Source organism: Silurus aristotelis (assembly GCF_946808225.1).
Source record: "Silurus aristotelis genome assembly, chromosome: 9".
NCBI classification, from domain to species: Eukaryota; Metazoa; Chordata; class Actinopteri; order Siluriformes; family Siluridae; genus Silurus; species Silurus aristotelis.
This window is the reverse complement of record NC_139582.1, coordinates 21,484,254-21,501,850: the sequence shown is the minus strand read 5'-3', so window position 1 is coordinate 21,501,850 and position 17,597 is coordinate 21,484,254. Positions and strand designations below refer to the sequence as shown.

The following is a 17,597-nucleotide window of genomic DNA, read 5'->3' as shown; positions in this document are numbered from 1 at the left end:
CAATACTGATTTTCAACCTTGTCCTTTACACACAGAGAGTTTTCACTGTGAATGATGAGTTTATGAGATTTGCAAATCATTGCATTCTGTTTTTATTTACATTTTTCACTGTGTCCTAACTTTTTTGGAATTGGGTTTGTAAGTCACAGGAAATTGTAAGGTCACAGAAAATCTCATTTAAAAATGTGACAAAAACAATGTGGATGAAGGTTAAAATGTTGGCCTTGGGATAAAGCACTACATTTGGCAGAAACCTAACACCGTTCATGACCCTGGAATCATCATCTCTACAGTAAAGCATGGTTGTGGTAGCATTATGTTATGAGAATGCTGTTCTTCAACAGGGACAGTGAAATTGGTTCAATTGAAGAATAAAGCCTAATCCAAGGCAAATCTAAAAGAAACCCTGATCAAGTCTGTAAAATACTTTTGACAGATAGTCAGAGGTTTGCCTTCGTACAGGAGAATGACCCTAAACATCTTGTTCATAGTAAAATACGTGGAAGAGTCAAAACCCTAAGCTTAAAAATAGCTGTTGACAAACAGACTCTATTCAATCTGTCAGCGTTTGAGCGTGACTTTGAATATGGAGTCTGCATGGGAAGTGATGACTAGCTCCTTCTGGTTTGATATAAATGTTACAGTGAATCACTGCTTGTTTTGGTGGGATCTTTTATTAGGCAGGTCGTTTTAAAGTTTTGCTTATATGCGAATGGCTGCATAAACAGATATGGATTTATATTGCTATCCAAGGTGTTGAACAAATGTGACCAAACCCCACATCCTTCTTCTTTTTTGCTCTTTGCTCTATTGTGCCTCACTTTGCCTACAGTACATTCTAGCACATGGTGAACACATTGTGAAGACCTAATGTTTATCTACTGCAAACAAACTGCTTCATGGGCATAAGAACGGTACAGCACAGCTTTGAGAAATTAACTGACAAATTGGATCAGATGGTATGGAGCACAAGACAGTTTGTACACCTAATTTACAATAAATAATTAAGAGTCGAAGCCAGGACCAATTCAAGATTTCACCATGCTGTGAAATCCTCCAGCAAGTTATGACATTATAATAACATAAGGATGAAAGACACATGACATAACTGACAAATATACAATAGTGCAAATGCAAAGTGTGCAAACATGCATGTGCAAGTCCAAGTTATTATTCAGCATTTTATTTTTTATTTTTTTACTCATATCTAAAGATCTAGCTCACATATGCTCTTGAGAACTTGAGCATCATCGCCCGCGTGCTCTCTCCTCACTTAATATCCATTCATTGTGTCATAGCCGTCTCTTTAAGAGCCCTCGCCCGCCCCCTTTGCTGTATTTTTAGCTGAGCAATGCTCTACAGATGCTGAACAGGACGCGCAGTGGTGCGTGTGCCATAAATGATCACGCTGTACACCTGCACTTTCTGCTACGTGATGCATCCGCGCGCTTGAGATCTCTCTTTAGATATTGGCGACTGGACGCTACAAATAAAAAAGAGGGGAAAACATCTTGGAGCCTGAGAGGAGGAGATGAGGTGTGCCATCATGGATTTCTGAGAGGGCTTTAGGGAGCAAAAATGGACGTAAAAAAATAAATTGCTCTAAGCCACAACGCGTCGAGAAGGCCCCAAAGCGTCCGGTGCGCATCTCTGGTGCGTCTTCTTTTAAAAAACGTCCCCTGTTTTCTACGTTTGACAGACCCCCCTAAAAGCCTTCAAGACGGACGGAGTGGTGGAGCACCGAGGCAAAAACCGTGCCAACATGCGGGAGAGGGACTTCATGCCCAACATGGAGCGGGGCAAGCCGGCCACGTATACGGGGGACAAGAAAGCCAAGATGGCCGCGAAGACCAACAAAAAGTGGGTACGTCTGGCCACCGTGTTCGCCTACGTGCTCTCCGTGTCCCTGGCGGCGATCATCCTAGCCATCTATTACAGCCTAATATGGAAGCCGACGAACCTGGGAACGGGACACGGTGTGCCAGACGGATCCACAGGAAGCAACAACGCGTTCGCGAACGTCTCGGGCATCGTTAACGGCACGAGCGCCAACGTGACGCAAGCGGACAACGGCACGAGCGCAAATGGGACGCAAATCTACTCCGCGTTTAATGCGACCAGCGCCGGAAACGAGAGCGCGACGACAGAGGTTGCGGGAAGCACGCGTTCTTACTCGGGCGCTACTGGATACACGCCTGCCGGCGATCAGACGCAGTATAGATACGGTCAAACATCGGACAGCGTTACGAATCCAAGTGACGCACAAAGAGCAAAGCGCGAGTCGGTACCAGCGCAATCTGCGCGCGCTTCAAACGAGCCAAAAGACACGGAACCAATACTACAAGAAAGACCTAAACGGGTTTAAGCTTGCACTTACAAAACCACATGCATATGCGTAAATGGTGTGCAAAAAGCAGTACTTTTCTAATGCTGTTATGTGCGGTTTAGGATTTAGCCTAAGTCGGTGTGGTGGTGTGGTGCAGAGCGGCGCGCCCGCGGACCAAGCTCAGAGCTAGAGGATGCATGGAAATATGGGAAGTATTTCACGCTTGGTGCATGGACGCCAACTTGATTATTGCTAAAGCACAGCAAAAAACATGGTTCCATTCTCACCACCTTTCCATGTACCATCAATTTTCCAAAGTGTAATCTTTTCATTTTAGGGAACACCTGTTTGATGGGCACTAAAAAAAAACCCAGTCATAACTATCCAGCTTTCATCAACCAAATCACCTTTATGTGGTTGCATAGATTTAGACAGGTATAGCCTGTCAAACGTATTTATTCGAACTGCAGCAAACGAAAAAAATGAACAGCATCTTCGTTTCTTTAGAACATTCATACTTTTTAAAAGAAGGTAAGAGAAAAATATTGGCATTACATTTAATTGAAAGTGTCCACATAGCCTCCTAATTAATCAGGATTCCTAATTCAGAGGAACCTGTGTCAAGTTCTGCTCAGGTATGTGCAAATATTAATGTAAATGAATTGTGTATTTGGTACATATATATATATACACAGTATATGTCCATTGCTCACATGTAGGCTGTTTGGTAAATGTAAATACTGCACATGCTCAGGCCTCGATCAAACTTTTAGCGTAGACTACTTTTTACAAAAATCATGTATACTAGGGTTATATATATACACGTGTACATACGTACACGTGTATATATATATATATATATATATATACAACCCCAAAGGCAAATAAAAGCCCTTGTAAAAAAAATTTGAGTTTCTATATTTTTGTTATAAAATGTTTTATCAATTAAAATGTCTAGCAATTGACACATAATAATATAAAGCATCTTTTTCTGATGCCTACAATCAAAGGCTCTTGCAATAGTTAAGGGTTTATCACAGTATATATTGGGTGTATAAAACATACTTTAAAAAAAAAAGAAGAAAAAAAACATTGGCTGTAAATGTAACCTTTATTATAACTGACTCATAGTGTTTACATATTGTGTAACCAAAAGTGGTTAATATCTATACAACCATATTAAATAGTACATCAGAAGAGTAATCCACAATAGGTTACTATGTTGTTCTAGGTTTTGTTATGACACTTTTATAATAGTATGGTATCTTACAGAACTTCTGGATTTTTTGAAACACTCGTTGGAGGGAAGCAGGGCAGTAGGCAGCAAAGCACACAATAACTCTTCTGTTATATAACTAGCAATGATATACAATCGATGTTGCTGGACACCTACACTTAAGGTAAAACATTTTTTTTTTAATGTAAATGATTTCTTTACAATCACAACAAAATGAAAGTTTAGACTACAAGAAAATGACAGGATATTTATGTTGACGTGTTGATTATAAATTATGTTATGGCCGATAGTGTTTAATGAGCACAAGGCACAGATATGATATGATTGATACAGTACATCAGCATGTGTGTCTCTGTGTGTAAATGAGCGAGTGAGACAGAGAGAGAGAGAGAGAGAGAGAGAGAGAGAGAGAGAGAGAGAGAGAGGTAATGGACCATAGCTTCTATAGGCTTCTATCAGGAGACCACACTGAGAGCTCACTTATCTTCTGAGTCATTTCTAGTCATCTAGAATGTGATCAACATAATCACAATTTCATACACAAACATGTACACACACACACACACACACACACACACACACACAGATGCATTTATGCAAGTCTGCTTTACAAGAGAATACACTGACAGTTGTTCTTGTAAACAAGTTGTCCCAGTAGGCTTCTTTGACTCAGCCTGCCTTTTAGTGAAAGAGTGATTAAGTGAAAGCCAAGGTGAAAATCAATAGTAAGCACTGAGGGGCATCAAACGTATCAAATCCACTGTCTAATTTCCTCGTGGCTGGAAGGTGTTGTGCTTTAAGCTATTAAAACAATGGCAAGGATCGAAACTGATGTTTTAATGTTTTAATAAACCACAATCAAACCTCGGAATTAGATCAAAACTCCGGGTATCTTTATTTTTTTGGGCAGAAAAGGCAGATGGAAGCAGCGGACATTGTGGTCACTAATGAAGAAATGCACTCTGACTGTGTCTGTTGCTCACATTACCCCTTCATTCCCAGCAAGCCTAATGATCTGCAAGCATCTGTGCTTGGCCTGGATCGTAAATGATGTTCTCGGAGGATTTAGACATTTAGATTTAGAGCATTATTGACTGCATGAACCGCAGTGCCTAAAGCATCTTCTGAAAGGGAAATAGCAGTTGTGGTTCATGGAGTTACATAATGGCTAGGATTTAGACAGACACCCGAGCTTCATTATTGCTCTGAATGAGATATGCAGAGGATTGGGGCCAGTGGTGACGAATCAATCACAGACAGGAATATACATAAACATGCATATAAGCTTGTGTTTTCATACCTGCTAATCTCCACAAACAGCTTGGGACGTTCTTTTTCTCAGAACTTACCTTGTGTTTATGTGCATGCTTGAGTTTATATGAGACCAGGACCCAGGTGCAGCTGATGTAATGCAATGTGTGTCAAGAGACTTAGGAGCCATTTCACAACAAGCAGCAAACTGTGCCTCTGTGCCACATTTAAAATGCAAGGAGTAAAGTTGAAGATGTTTTTTTTTACTGTAAAAATCAAGCTGTAAGATTAATGTTTAGAGAGTTGTGACTGTATACAATACCATAACCTGTTGTCTCCTTATTACAGTGGTAAAAAAAAGAAAAATATTTTTTACTTTTGTACTGTACATAATTATTGACTTTTTTTTTTTTTTTTTTTTTTTTACAAATGCCTCTAGGTCATTGTAAGAAATATGAACTTCAGTACATTTTAATGTGTAATATCTTTGTTTTTACTTGACTACATTTCAGAAAAAAACAAACCAGTCCTTAATGCTTTGAAAAAAGAATACGTAAAGTACGTTAAATAAGAGCATGTCACGGGACCACAAGCATAATCCCACAGTTCTAATGAGAGATTGTGAATGGTGCACTTCATCCATCACTGCCTCTTTATAGCAACGTAATTCTGTAATGTTACATCATATTTATCCTAAATATCGAAAGCAGAACAAGAGCTCAGAGGCATTTTTTAGCTTCTTTGGCATTTTACAGGGTTTATCATCACCAGTGTTGGGGGTAACGCGTTACAAGTAACGTGCGTTACGCAATAAGATTACTTTTCTGGAGTAACGAGTAAAGTAGCGCGTTACTTTATAAATTTAAACATTAATATCTGAGTTACTTTTTTTTTTTTAAGTTATGCGAGTTACTTTTCAGTTCAATTATTTTGCATAAAAAAATCAATACTGAATTAAAATGAACGTAGTCACGTAGAATCGCGCACTCATACGCGCGAGCCGCGGGAACAGAAGCTGGTCAGAAGCGGAGATGGCAAACCAGAGCATTACATTACTGTGATGGAAGTGTTCTTATTATTTTGAAATAGTCGAGGAAAAGGAGAAAGGAATAATGGTTAAGTGTAGATTATGTGTTGGTGAAAAGCTCTTGTCAACTGCAAAAAATACCACTTAAAAAAAAAAACAACAACATCTGCATGCAAAGCACAGCACTACAGGTGTGTGTGTGTGTGTGTGTGTGTGGGTGTGTGTGGGTGTGTGTGTGTGTGTGTATAATGTTGCGTATATGGAAATGGAGACAGAAATATAGAAAACTTTGCCGACTTTTCACCTCTGCAGATCTATGGACTGCTCAGAATAAAGGTTTTCTGTGGGAGACACATGATAGAGAGCATGATAGATAGAGTTTTCCGATAGAGAGCAAATTCACAGCTTATTTGCTCTTTGTGGGAAGATAAACTGCCACGGTCACTGATAAAAGCGTGAACTTTGTAAAGGCGTTCAGAATGTTTAATGCTGATGATAAAGCAGGGAATGATGTAGACGAGGACGAGGTCATATTTACGGAATTGCACGATGTTTTACGAGATGACAGCGAAAGGTATGTTCGCCCTCCACATCACCGGTGTGCAGCCCACACATGTCTTTTGCTCTAATATAACTTATTTCTTAATGGCAATTATCTTTATTACACCTGTTACACCTGTACGGCGTGAAAGAGATACAAGTAACGCAAAAGTAACGCAAAAGTAATATAACGCGTTACTTTCCATAAAAAGTAACTAAGTAACGTAATTAGTTACTTTTTTGGGGAAGTACCTCAATATTGTAATGCGTTACTTTTAAAAGTAACGTTGCCCAACACTGATCATCACCATCATATTCGCTTAGGAATAACATACTTTTATAAAACAGCTGTTTAAAGAAGACTATTAAGCAAAAAAGATAGAAAAAAAAAGAATGAAAAGACCTGTGCTGCTGAAACTCTGTTCTCTATGTAGCATACATAACGCAGTGTTAATCTCTCTGTATGCTGCTAAGCTCATGTTTACTTCACCAAAGACTAGAGCTGGAAATTTAAAGAGCTTAGTATTGATCACAGGGGAGTGCCAAATAAGGCCTTCAGTAGCTGTAATTCCAGAATCTCACTTTATTAAACTCCATACAGACTGATGGTGCACACTGAGGTTCCTCTGTTTCTGATTGTACAGAGGATGTTGCTTCCATTTCAAGAGCAACTTCTTGTGTTTTATTACCTCATCGCTTTTACAGTAACAACTTGCATGGAGACTTTTATAGTAGATGCTTATATATTCATCACTAAGGACATGCAATTTAATATATTGTTTTAATGAGTCTCTGGTGTCAATGCTCTGTAACAGGTAAAGCTGTAGCTTCAAGTAAAGCTTTCAGACACAAGCCTTTGTGATTTCTAAGTAACGTTACAAGCTGCATTTTCTTTTCCTTACTAACCTAAAAGAGAGAAACGCATTGGGGCTAATGAGGGAACAACTGATTATAGCTGTGACAAGTGGAAGTGAACTAAGTTCTCTGGAAGATGTAATGCAAAACAGTATATGTTGTTGGGAGGTGGTAGCTCAGTGGTTAAGACATTGGATTGGAAGGTCACAGTTTCAAATCCCACCACTACTGGGCCCTTAAGCAAGACCCTTAACCCTCCCCTGCTCAGTTGTAAGTCGCTATGGATAAAGGCAGCTTCCAAATGCCATAAATGTATATATGCAACTCAACACATGTATGAGTTTCTTTTATTCATAATAATATTCTGCATGGGTACATGGAACATGAATACTCTAGTGCTTCCTGTTGGAAATGAATATATGTCAGGGTGATAATGGCTGCATCACATATCTGATAATTTATTATTTTCCATGAACAACATGTATTATTGCTTAAACACACACACACACACACACACACACACACACACACACACACACACACACAATACTGTATACATCAGTATATTGGGTTCATTAAAAAAATAAAAAAATGAAGTAAACTAAAGATAAATCGTGACTTCGCAATTGCAAGTTAATGAGGTGTCAGCTTGGAATACAGCTGGAAGTGAAAAATAAGGAGAAATGGAGATTTCCCCTTCATGGTCATTTAAGCACTATTCAGCATTCCCTGGCAGACGTGTCACTGTTGCTGAAAAGTCCTGGTCCATATATAGAATCTCTGTTATTGTAGTCCTATTTTTATTTCCTTGCACGGCTTCTGCAAAATGCTGTGATTAAAAAACACATCTAAACAAAACAAAAAAAAACAGATGATATCACTAACCCCTCTTTGCTACACACACACACACACACACACACACCTAGCATCCTTACAGAGACAGAAATCATTTTTCAGCTCCTCTGAAATCACTCAGCCATGTGAACACAGGCCTGGCGTGGAACTCTGCATCTCTGAGGACAAGGCTGTCCCAGTGAGGGCCTGCTGGAAAATGTAATTAAAAGAGTAACAGAAGGGAAAGCGACTTTCAGGAAGCACGGGGAGCCATTTCCAGAGCAACAGGCCGTGGGGATAAATCATTCAACATTAATAAGCATCTATTCCCAAATGGAGAGCCGTGAACACAGGAAGAGCCAGGCAGCAGTTTTAAAAAACACCTTTGTGTTTATTTTCATTCAGGAAATTTCCACTCTAACATGCTCATCTTTTCACTGGTGTATTGCTTTGGCATGCAGAATCACTGGTAGTCTGGGTAATGATGGAAATAAAATAAAAACTTAATAATTTGTTAATGTGATAAACCTTCTGTGTCACACTTATTGAAACTGCTTAATATAGAAACATTCTCCAGTATACACGATTTTCTCATTTGGACTCTTGTATTCAGCTCATCAAATGGATTTTTAATTATGCTTATGTTTGGGAACTTGAGTGAACCTTTCAAAAGCTTGGTTCTGTAATCATTTAAAATCTCTTTTAGACTTTTGGTAGAGGCAGATAGATTTAATTTATTTATTATTATAAAAAAATTCAATTCTGGTCCTTAATGGCATGCATGGACTATGTATCCTTAAACGATTTTTTTTTTTTTATATTGTGACGCATTGATTCATTCATTCATTCATTCATTCATTTTCTCCCGCTTATCCGTAATTCGGGTCGCGGGGGCAGCAGTCTAAGCAGGCCCCTGCCTTCGACTACTGCCCAATCCTCAAAGCACCGTCCCTTACGGTCCCTCCTGCAGGTGGTGAGCCCACGGGAAGGCGGCCCCACGTCACTCCGACGTCACGGACCTTGATATTTCCCTCGTAAGGGACCCCCAGAGCATAGAGGGTTAAGGGCCTTGCTCAAGGGCCCAAGAGTGGCAGCCTGGCGATACCGGGGCTCGAACCCCAGACCTTCCGATCGGCAACCCAGCGCCTTAACCGCTGGAGCCACCACTCCCCCCCCCCAATGTGACGCATTGAAAATATCTTTAATTTAGATTTACTTTCATTTCAGCTCCAATATTTGCTCTCATATTTACATTTAAATTGAAGATGTACTTTCCATAATTCTCTTCAACCTTCATTTATAAAGGGTGCAAATAATTCTTAAAATGACTGTAGCAGCCATGTCCACTTATTATTGTATAATCATTATTAAATGTCAGAGATGGTGGAAATAAACGATATACTGTATATGAACATGTACAGTATCTGATTTAAAAATCCATTATTTGAGCAAAAAAGAAAATCGGTGATGAAAGAAATAGAACCAAATAAAATCATTTTTTATTTAGAAGAACAACTTCCCATTACACAACACATAAGTGAAAACAAATGACTATTGGTTCTTATACAGTAACTGCTACTTCCAAAAAGAAAAACAGAGCTCATACACAATTTATACTAGTTCATTTCTTTATGAATTTTAGCTGCTGTTTGATTGTGTTCCTGTTTAAAACTGAACACTGCTCATAACTTACAAATAACTTTACATTTGCTTTCAAAAGACAACCGCATTGTTTATTATTATTACTTAATTGTTTAAAGAAAGAAGAAATAAAAAAGGAAGAATTGAAAATTAAACAAAAAGGACACTGGAGAGGGAAAAATGTAGTACCTACTGAAAAGTAACAAGACAATATTAATCAACTTCTTTTCACTTGACTTAAATTCCATTAATAGATTTTCATAACTATTATATTTTAATCTACACTATGGTCCAAATGTTTGTGGACACCAGACCATCACAATCCACAATGGGCCTTGAAATGAAACTTTATCTTTGCTGGAACAACCACATTTTAAAATCCCTACTAGAAAAGTGGAGGTTATTATAATAGGAAGTGAAGGGCTAAATCGAAAATGGCGTGTCCAATAAACACACATCGCCTTATAGTCTAATTGAAGCAAAATCTGTTTGAACCTACTTATGTGATAAGAATGTCTTCAAATTTGAACTTATGTATTATAATAGTAATTAAACTCTTACCTTAGTGACCTCATCACATCTCGCACTGCACCACGCTGTCTGAGATCCTCCAGCACTGCTCGACTGGTACCACCTTCTCTCAGAATGAGAGGTAAGTACACTTAAAGGCTTTTCTCTGTTCTGGCACCGAGGTGGTGGAATAAACTTCCCCTAGATGTCCGTACATCGAGTCCCTGACTATCTTCAAGCGACGACTGAAGTCCTACCTCTTCCTGAAACACTTAAATTAGCACTTTCCAAGTTTGTAGAATTCAAGAGTTATATTTATATTAAGTTTGTAATCTTGCGTACCAGTGTAGATTTATTCATTACTAGAGACTCAAAGCACTTTTGTACGTCGCTCTGGATAAGGGCGTCTGCTAAATACCGCAAATGTAAAACTGCTTCCCCACCAAGCTGTCAATACTGAGCCCCTAAACAAGCGCCCTTGACCCTCTCTGCTTCAGGGGTGCTGTATCATGGCTAACACTGTGCTCTGACCCCAGCTTTCTAACAAGTTGGAATATGGTAAGAAAGAATATCACAGTGCTGTTATGTATAAGTCAGAACAAAAGCCTCTCTTTTTTTTTTTTTTTTAAAGAAAGTGAAAATATCTTGAATATAGATTCATTGTGTAATTAATTGTATTAATATTATCTATCTGTTAATACAGTATATAACAAAAATATATCAGTAAGCCATAGGATAATTAAATCTATACTATACTGTATGTACAAAAGTATTGGGACATCCAAAATTTTTTTAGTTAGATTTGATTCAACTTTATTGGCATTGTTTAAGGTACATGTACAGAGCCAATGAAATGTAGATAGCATCTAACCAGAAGTGCATAAGTGGCCTATTTACAATAAATAGCATTGTGCTAAATAAGGGTATGGGGTCCATATGTACAGGGGTGAGGGTAAATAACGTAAAGAAGGTGCAGTAGGAAATAATATATGTATATATAGTAATATACAATATACTGCGCAATGATTGTGCATAGACGTCTGGAGATAACGTGTTTAAATGATATGATAGAGTTATATACAAGTACGAATGTAGTATGATACAGTATATACAGAATAAATATGGGTGGAATATACAATAGTGCAGTGATAAGTTATAGATGGTGCAAAAAAAAAAGAAAAAAAAAAAAAAAAAGTGACAATGCAGTAGATTATTTTGACATTGTTTAGGATTCCTTTGTGTGTGGTTGCATTACATTTCCCTTTACATTATGTACATGAAGTACATAAAGTTGGGTCCCCTTTACATGAGACCCAAACCTTTTTCAGCATGACAATGCCCCTGTGCACAAATCAAGCTTAATAAAGATATAGTTTACATGGGTTGGATTGGAAGATCTTGAGTGGCCTGCTATAGAGCTGTGACCTCAACCCTATTAGACACCTTTGGGATGAATTGGAACGTGCCCCAGGCCTCCTTACCCTACACAAGTACTGTATTTTACAAATGCCCTTGTAGCTGAATGGGTACAAATCTCCACAAGCACACTCTAACATCTAGTGGAACATCTTCCCATAAGAGTAGAGGTAATTATAACAGCTAATGAGGATTCAATGTGAAATACAAATCGTATGGCCAAGTGGCCACAAACATTTGTGGACATGTTTTATTCAATTCCATTGGCAGATCGATTTGTTTAATAATAAAAAAAGATTGAAGAATATACAGTACAAATAGCTGGAAATACGTTTTTTGCTTATTACATGTTATATTGTATATGTTTTTTTATATTTTTTGTTTAGATTTGTTTTATTTTGCTGTATAGTGTTTCGAATGATTGAAATGACAAAAAAAAGTCACTTGACATCTTTTGCTGTGTATAAGGACAATTCTCACTGGATGAACCACATCCTCAAGTTTAATTCTTTATTTAACGCTTTAGGCTCAAACTACTGGCAACAACATTCGAAAAAAAAATGGAGCTAATAAACACGGCCATGTGCAGAAATGTGAGGCAAAATCTGTTTATTACGGCATGAAGTACACAGAAATTCATTTCAAATTCTGTTGGACACAAAGTGACAGTGGCAACATATTAATTACAGCATGATGTACAAAATTAAATATTAAATTAGTCACTTCATTCATGCTTAAATAAACCAGAGAAATTGCAACATTCACATGAACGGAAATATATAAAAAAAAAATCTAAAGCAAAAAAACACTACTTATATTTAGTACTAATGAAATGTTCAGAAAAAACCTGGAACAATATATTTGTCACTGTCGTTATACTGATTCACTCAAATAATGCAAATGGTTTTCGCTGTGAAAATATGAACATTTTTATATTGCCAGGCTTTTTTTTTTTTCTTCATATTATAAAAAGGTTAATATATATTTTAACCGTGACTTTTGAATCAGGCTGTGTTTTCTTTTTCTTCTTCTTATTCATTCATATTAGTATTAAAAACATTGGTACTGCATTATTAAATGTATTCTAAGAATATTGCTTCTGGCCTTTTTAGCTCTATATATATATATATATATATATATATATATATATATATATATATATATATATATATATATATATATATATATATATATATATATATATATATGTGCAAATATAAAATGTCCTCTTTCGCCAAACTGAAAAAGGTTCTGCGTAACAAATCCTTTCTGGACTTTCAAAGGTGATTGAAATGTTCAGTCTTAAAGGGGCTAGTATTTCAGTGTACAGTGCTTTTCAGATTGAACGCCAACATTTCAGAACTTAGCGAGCATTTATACAAAATAAAGTGCTTATAATCATACTTGAAAAAGCAGTAAACATCGCTTTTGTCTTTTTTTGCACAAAATGTCACCTTCCAAAATATATGTGCATACAAAAAATACAAAAAAACAGTAGCATGTGACTGATGTATATTGTACATCTGAACATGTGTGTATACTCAATTTGGATCATTGTGGTACATTTCCTGTGAGTGTGTCTGCTTTCTTTTGTGCATTTAAATGTGTCAAATGACCCTTGAAAAAAAAATATTTATTTAGACATTCAATATGCTGCGTAGTGCTTTTCACATAATGCGCGTAAGTCATCCGTTCAAACCACAACATCTAGGCATTTCAGTAATCAGTAGCAACTAGTAGCGGACAGCTTCAGTGCAAGAAAAGTGTGTTTCTCAATCATGTGTCTGTTTCCCAGTTGTAAGACTTAATTATATAGAATTTGCGTCTATCAAAAAGAGGGAGGCGGGACTATCAGAGAAGCATTAATGTGATATTGTAATGCACTTGAACTAAGCAGATCATGTAATATATAAATTCTCTGTTTTAAGGCTTAATGTTTGCTGTAAATGAGAAATCAAACTGAAAATATACAAAGCTGAGTCCAGTGAAAACCTTTTTTTGCATTATTTATTAAAAATAGTTTGCAAAAAAAATGCATACTTGTATCCAACTAACTCTGTCTGTGTGTCTGTCTGTGTGTGTGTGTGTGTGTGTGTGTGTGTGTGTGTGTGTGTGTGTGCTCTCTCAACTTAAGTGCTGCTCTTAATAAGTCTAATAAGTCATGAGATCTTGGAATTTCTGTGATTCTTCTATTTATCAAAACCTACACATATCATCCTTAAACATCCACAACATGACGATTCATAATTTCTCAGCTCTGGTACAGTCGCAATACCAAGACTACTTCACGTATCAATTTACCAAATTTACCAAAAAACAGGCAATTTTTTTCCCCATAACACACTCAGGAAGAAGCAAAACCACTTCTACTCAACTCCTAAAAAAAAGTTTTCATTACCAAGAACGTAAAACCACTTTTAATAACAGCAAGTGTTTTGTGAGAAATGCCCATGATTGAGAAAGTACACTGTAATGTGATCATTTGTCATGTCCAGTTTAAGTTGTTTCCTCTACCCCTAGAATTAGTATCATCCAGGTACCTCATAAGATCCTATTTAGTGTACATTCCAATATCTTTCAGTGACTTTCAGGCACGTTCCTTTCTTCTCGTCATCCTAACTTTTCTTGTTATAAAAACACAAATCATCATCAAGGTCATGATAATATTAGCAACATGTTAAAAACACAATGATTAGTAATATCATGAAATTATTGGGCACTATGGGCAACATTGTAGATCACAGTTTTATATTAAGAATATTTTAAGTACTTTCAGTAGAAACAGTTTAAAGGTGAGGTCATGATTGCGGCACCGTTTATCCCTTAAGAATTCACATATTTTCCTACACAATTTAATACAGTGGTCACCTAGGGCTCGCAGAGTTTACATTCTAAAACCCCACTCGAGTTCTGAAAATCCGCGAATTTTGGACGCACCCCCGCAGCCTCTATGGTACCTTAGTGATTTCATCCAGACATTATATCACAACATTTTTTATAATATTTGTTAGTGAAAACAGTTTGAAATGTTGTTCAACGTTCAAACGTTCCTCAACATTCTGTCCCGCTGCGCATTTCCGCAAATTTTAAAATAATCCGCAACTTAGTTAGGTTCCAAACAAGACTCCGTGAATTTTCAGAGCTGCGAGATCCGAACCGCGAATTATGACGGGTTGACTGTATTTACATTTGTGTTTGCGAATTTTGCAGGCGCATCTTCTCAACCACACACCTGTCTCTGGTTGCTGTGGTGGTGCAACACTTCCTACACACCCATATGCAAAGAGTGATGATTGACATGCAGTTTGACCAGTGGGTGGGTGCAAGACATGTTCACATTCCTATAATCAGTCAGTCAATCTTGCTGAACAGCTGAAATCCTTACTGAAGGGTGAAGGAAAATTCCTCAACACCTCAGAACAGCTTATAGATATCGAAAATCTTCCTGACTGTTTTTTATTATTTATTATATACATATTTATTAAATACAGCTAATAGTTATGTGATTTGCCTCAGGGAACTTTAGGGCTTTTGAGCAGATTGATGATATCCATGTGCATATGCATCACTAACTACAGAATACACTTTCACATTCGCTGCCTTTTCACACCGCCTTCTGCCCCAATACACAACAGCAGCACATACAGTAAAGGAATATCGGTATTCATAAAGATATTCTCTATTCAATATTCATCTCCGATTTATCATTTCGAATACAAAAAACTTAAAACAGGGATAATTATGTAAGAAAACGGTGCAGCAAATAACTGAGACCTTTAAGGCACCACAAGTTCTGTGCAAGCAGTCATAAGCTTCATATTTTTGAGGCCACCATAAAAACTCTTGTCATGTTTTCATAGCACTACAAAAAGCTGACTGTGATAAATCGAGTAGGGCTGAAAAACATGTATTGCTGTGCACCAACAGTGCCACCTTCAAACCACCCTCAAACCTCATGAATCATAAACTCTCTAATCTAGCCTCAGTGATCTGCGCAGCCACACAAGGTAGAGATTTCTTTTTACCACAATATGAGAAATACATTATGTGAACAGTGATTTGCGATAAAAGCATTAGGAAAATTGGCAGGGGGAACCATATTTTGAATTTTAAGGCATGTATACATTCACTGTGGAGAAGGAGAAGGTGCACTCTAAAGACCTGGGTTAAAGCAATGCAAATATGTGCAAAGAATGTCCAGGAAAAGGGCTTGTTCAGGAAAAAAAGACATATGTTGACTATACAATGCAGACATTTTAACTTTAAATTGTTTTTAAGTTTGACAGCTACTGTGTTTCAAAATGTTCTTGTCAATCGATACCACAATATAAAAAATCAATATCACAATATCTTTTTGATCTTCAGCAGATTCGTGTGAAGGAACTCTCCCTGTTGAACGTACCTCTTGGAAAATGATAAAATATGAAAATATTTCATAGAGATGAATGAATGTGTTAAAGTATCAGAGGTTCATGAATGTTGTGGGACAATTATACTTTTTCATAATCCAGAATGGATGAAAGAATGTTTAATGGAAAAGGACAATTCAGAGTCGGGATGCTAAACGAATCTGCACATTACTGCATAACATTTTAACTATGCCTTCTTTATTTTTTATTTTATTTATTAGGCTAGGACAGGAAGAAATGCCAGTTTGATGAATGTGATAAGTTATTCGAATTGCAATAAAAGGTATATCTTTTAAATGGGTGGAAATGGTTTATTGTACCTGGTCAGTATGGATTTGCTATGCAACCTTACTTCTTATATTGTATGTATATGATTGTCTTTAACCAGTCTATATTGCTGTTAACAGTCTGTAATTGTCTGTATACATTTATAATCTTTAATTCTAAGATGTCATCCGGATACTATGTGACGGTTCAATAATATGTGATGACAGATGCTTTTTAAATACTACCATTTATCGTTTGTTTTAAAACACTTGATGTATAAAATCTTTTCTTTACATACATATTTAGAAATGCAATGTTTTTGGGACCCAAACGGCACCGCAATCGTTGACTCACAGAAATAACCAAATGAAGTTTAAGCTTGCTGTAGAGATAAAGTTTAAATTAAAAAATTAAGCAGGCAGATTTAAATACATAAATAAATAAATAAATAAAAGAATTGTGCTTTATGGTGTTCGGGATGGGGCTAAAATACATGCTCAAGCCAATATCCTACCCTAAATTATCCAAACATTTTCAGTCTTTTTGTTTTTTTTAAATGTGATCATTGTGTTTAACCAATAAACACAGCCAGCTTCTTTAATACTGCACATTCTTCTTATTTCTGAATGAGTAGCCATTATAATATTTGCAATAGTGTGTGTACATGAACAAAATAGCACTCAGTGAGCATCATTAAAAGTGTGCACTACAAAGTAATGATCTTCAAACCATCATACCGCCCACTACTACATCATGGTGCTAATTTCTATTAGTTTTCAAAACTAACCATTCCTGAAGCTGGAACACACTCAAACAGGCAAACTGCAATGCATCCTTTTGCTTTGTTTGGTTTCCTTTTGTCCACACTGACCAGATGTTGAGCAAGCCATGAAAGACCATGTCGTCTAAACCACTTTTCCGTTCTCTCTAGCCTGGATGGGAGACAGAAAGAAGCCAATTTTAAATCACAACAGCTTCACAAATACAATTTCATGTGTTCCACGCTAACGCCATGACTAAAAACAACATGCATTTCTCTGCCTGCAAAATATACTAAGGTGAACAATGCAGCAATACACCTTGAAGTTGTACCTGTACATGGATGCGTGGTTAGGTTTTATGCAATGTGAACCAAAAAAACCTGAGGATGAGTAAATAGTATTGGTAGTGCACAAGCCCACTAAGCATCTGAACATACTGCACTTGATTCACCATCTTCCTTTCTGTTTTTTGTGCTCTTTCTCTCACTTTCTCAGCTCATGTATTATTTATAGTCAGGTGCCT

General features: G+C 37.0%; 2 protein-coding genes and 1 long non-coding RNA gene across 4 annotated transcripts in view; 2 read left to right on the top strand and 1 right to left on the bottom strand.

Annotated features, from left to right (window-relative positions):
- Positions 1-17,597, top strand: part of LOC310731156 — a 282,526-nt gene that overhangs the window by 195,369 nt on the left and 69,560 nt on the right. The window lies entirely within an intron of this gene.
- On the top strand, positions 946-3,189 carry LOC310731129 (uncharacterized protein). Its single transcript, XM_083550543.1, has one exon. The coding sequence runs from the start codon at positions 1,763-1,765 to the stop codon at positions 2,363-2,365; it is 603 nt and encodes a 200-aa protein (XP_083406669.1). The 5' UTR covers positions 946-1,762; the 3' UTR covers positions 2,366-3,189.
- Positions 14,500-17,597, bottom strand: part of ccdc9b (coiled-coil domain containing 9B) — a 51,875-nt gene continuing 48,777 nt past the window's right edge. Inside the window, exon 15 of one of the 2 annotated variants that reach the window (XM_083550474.1) lies at positions 14,500-17,245. In XM_083550474.1, the coding sequence (XP_083406600.1) occupies positions 17,219-17,245 (27 nt within the window). In that variant the 3' untranslated portion in view covers positions 14,500-17,218. The remainder of the gene's footprint in view (positions 17,246-17,597) is intronic. The other variant, XM_083550475.1, reaches the window with a different exon arrangement.

Excerpts from the sequence above, each read along its gene's own strand:
- LOC310731129 (XM_083550543.1), top strand. The coding sequence starts at position 1,763 with ATGCGGGAGAGGGACTTCATGCCCAACATGGAGCGGGGCAAGCCGGCC.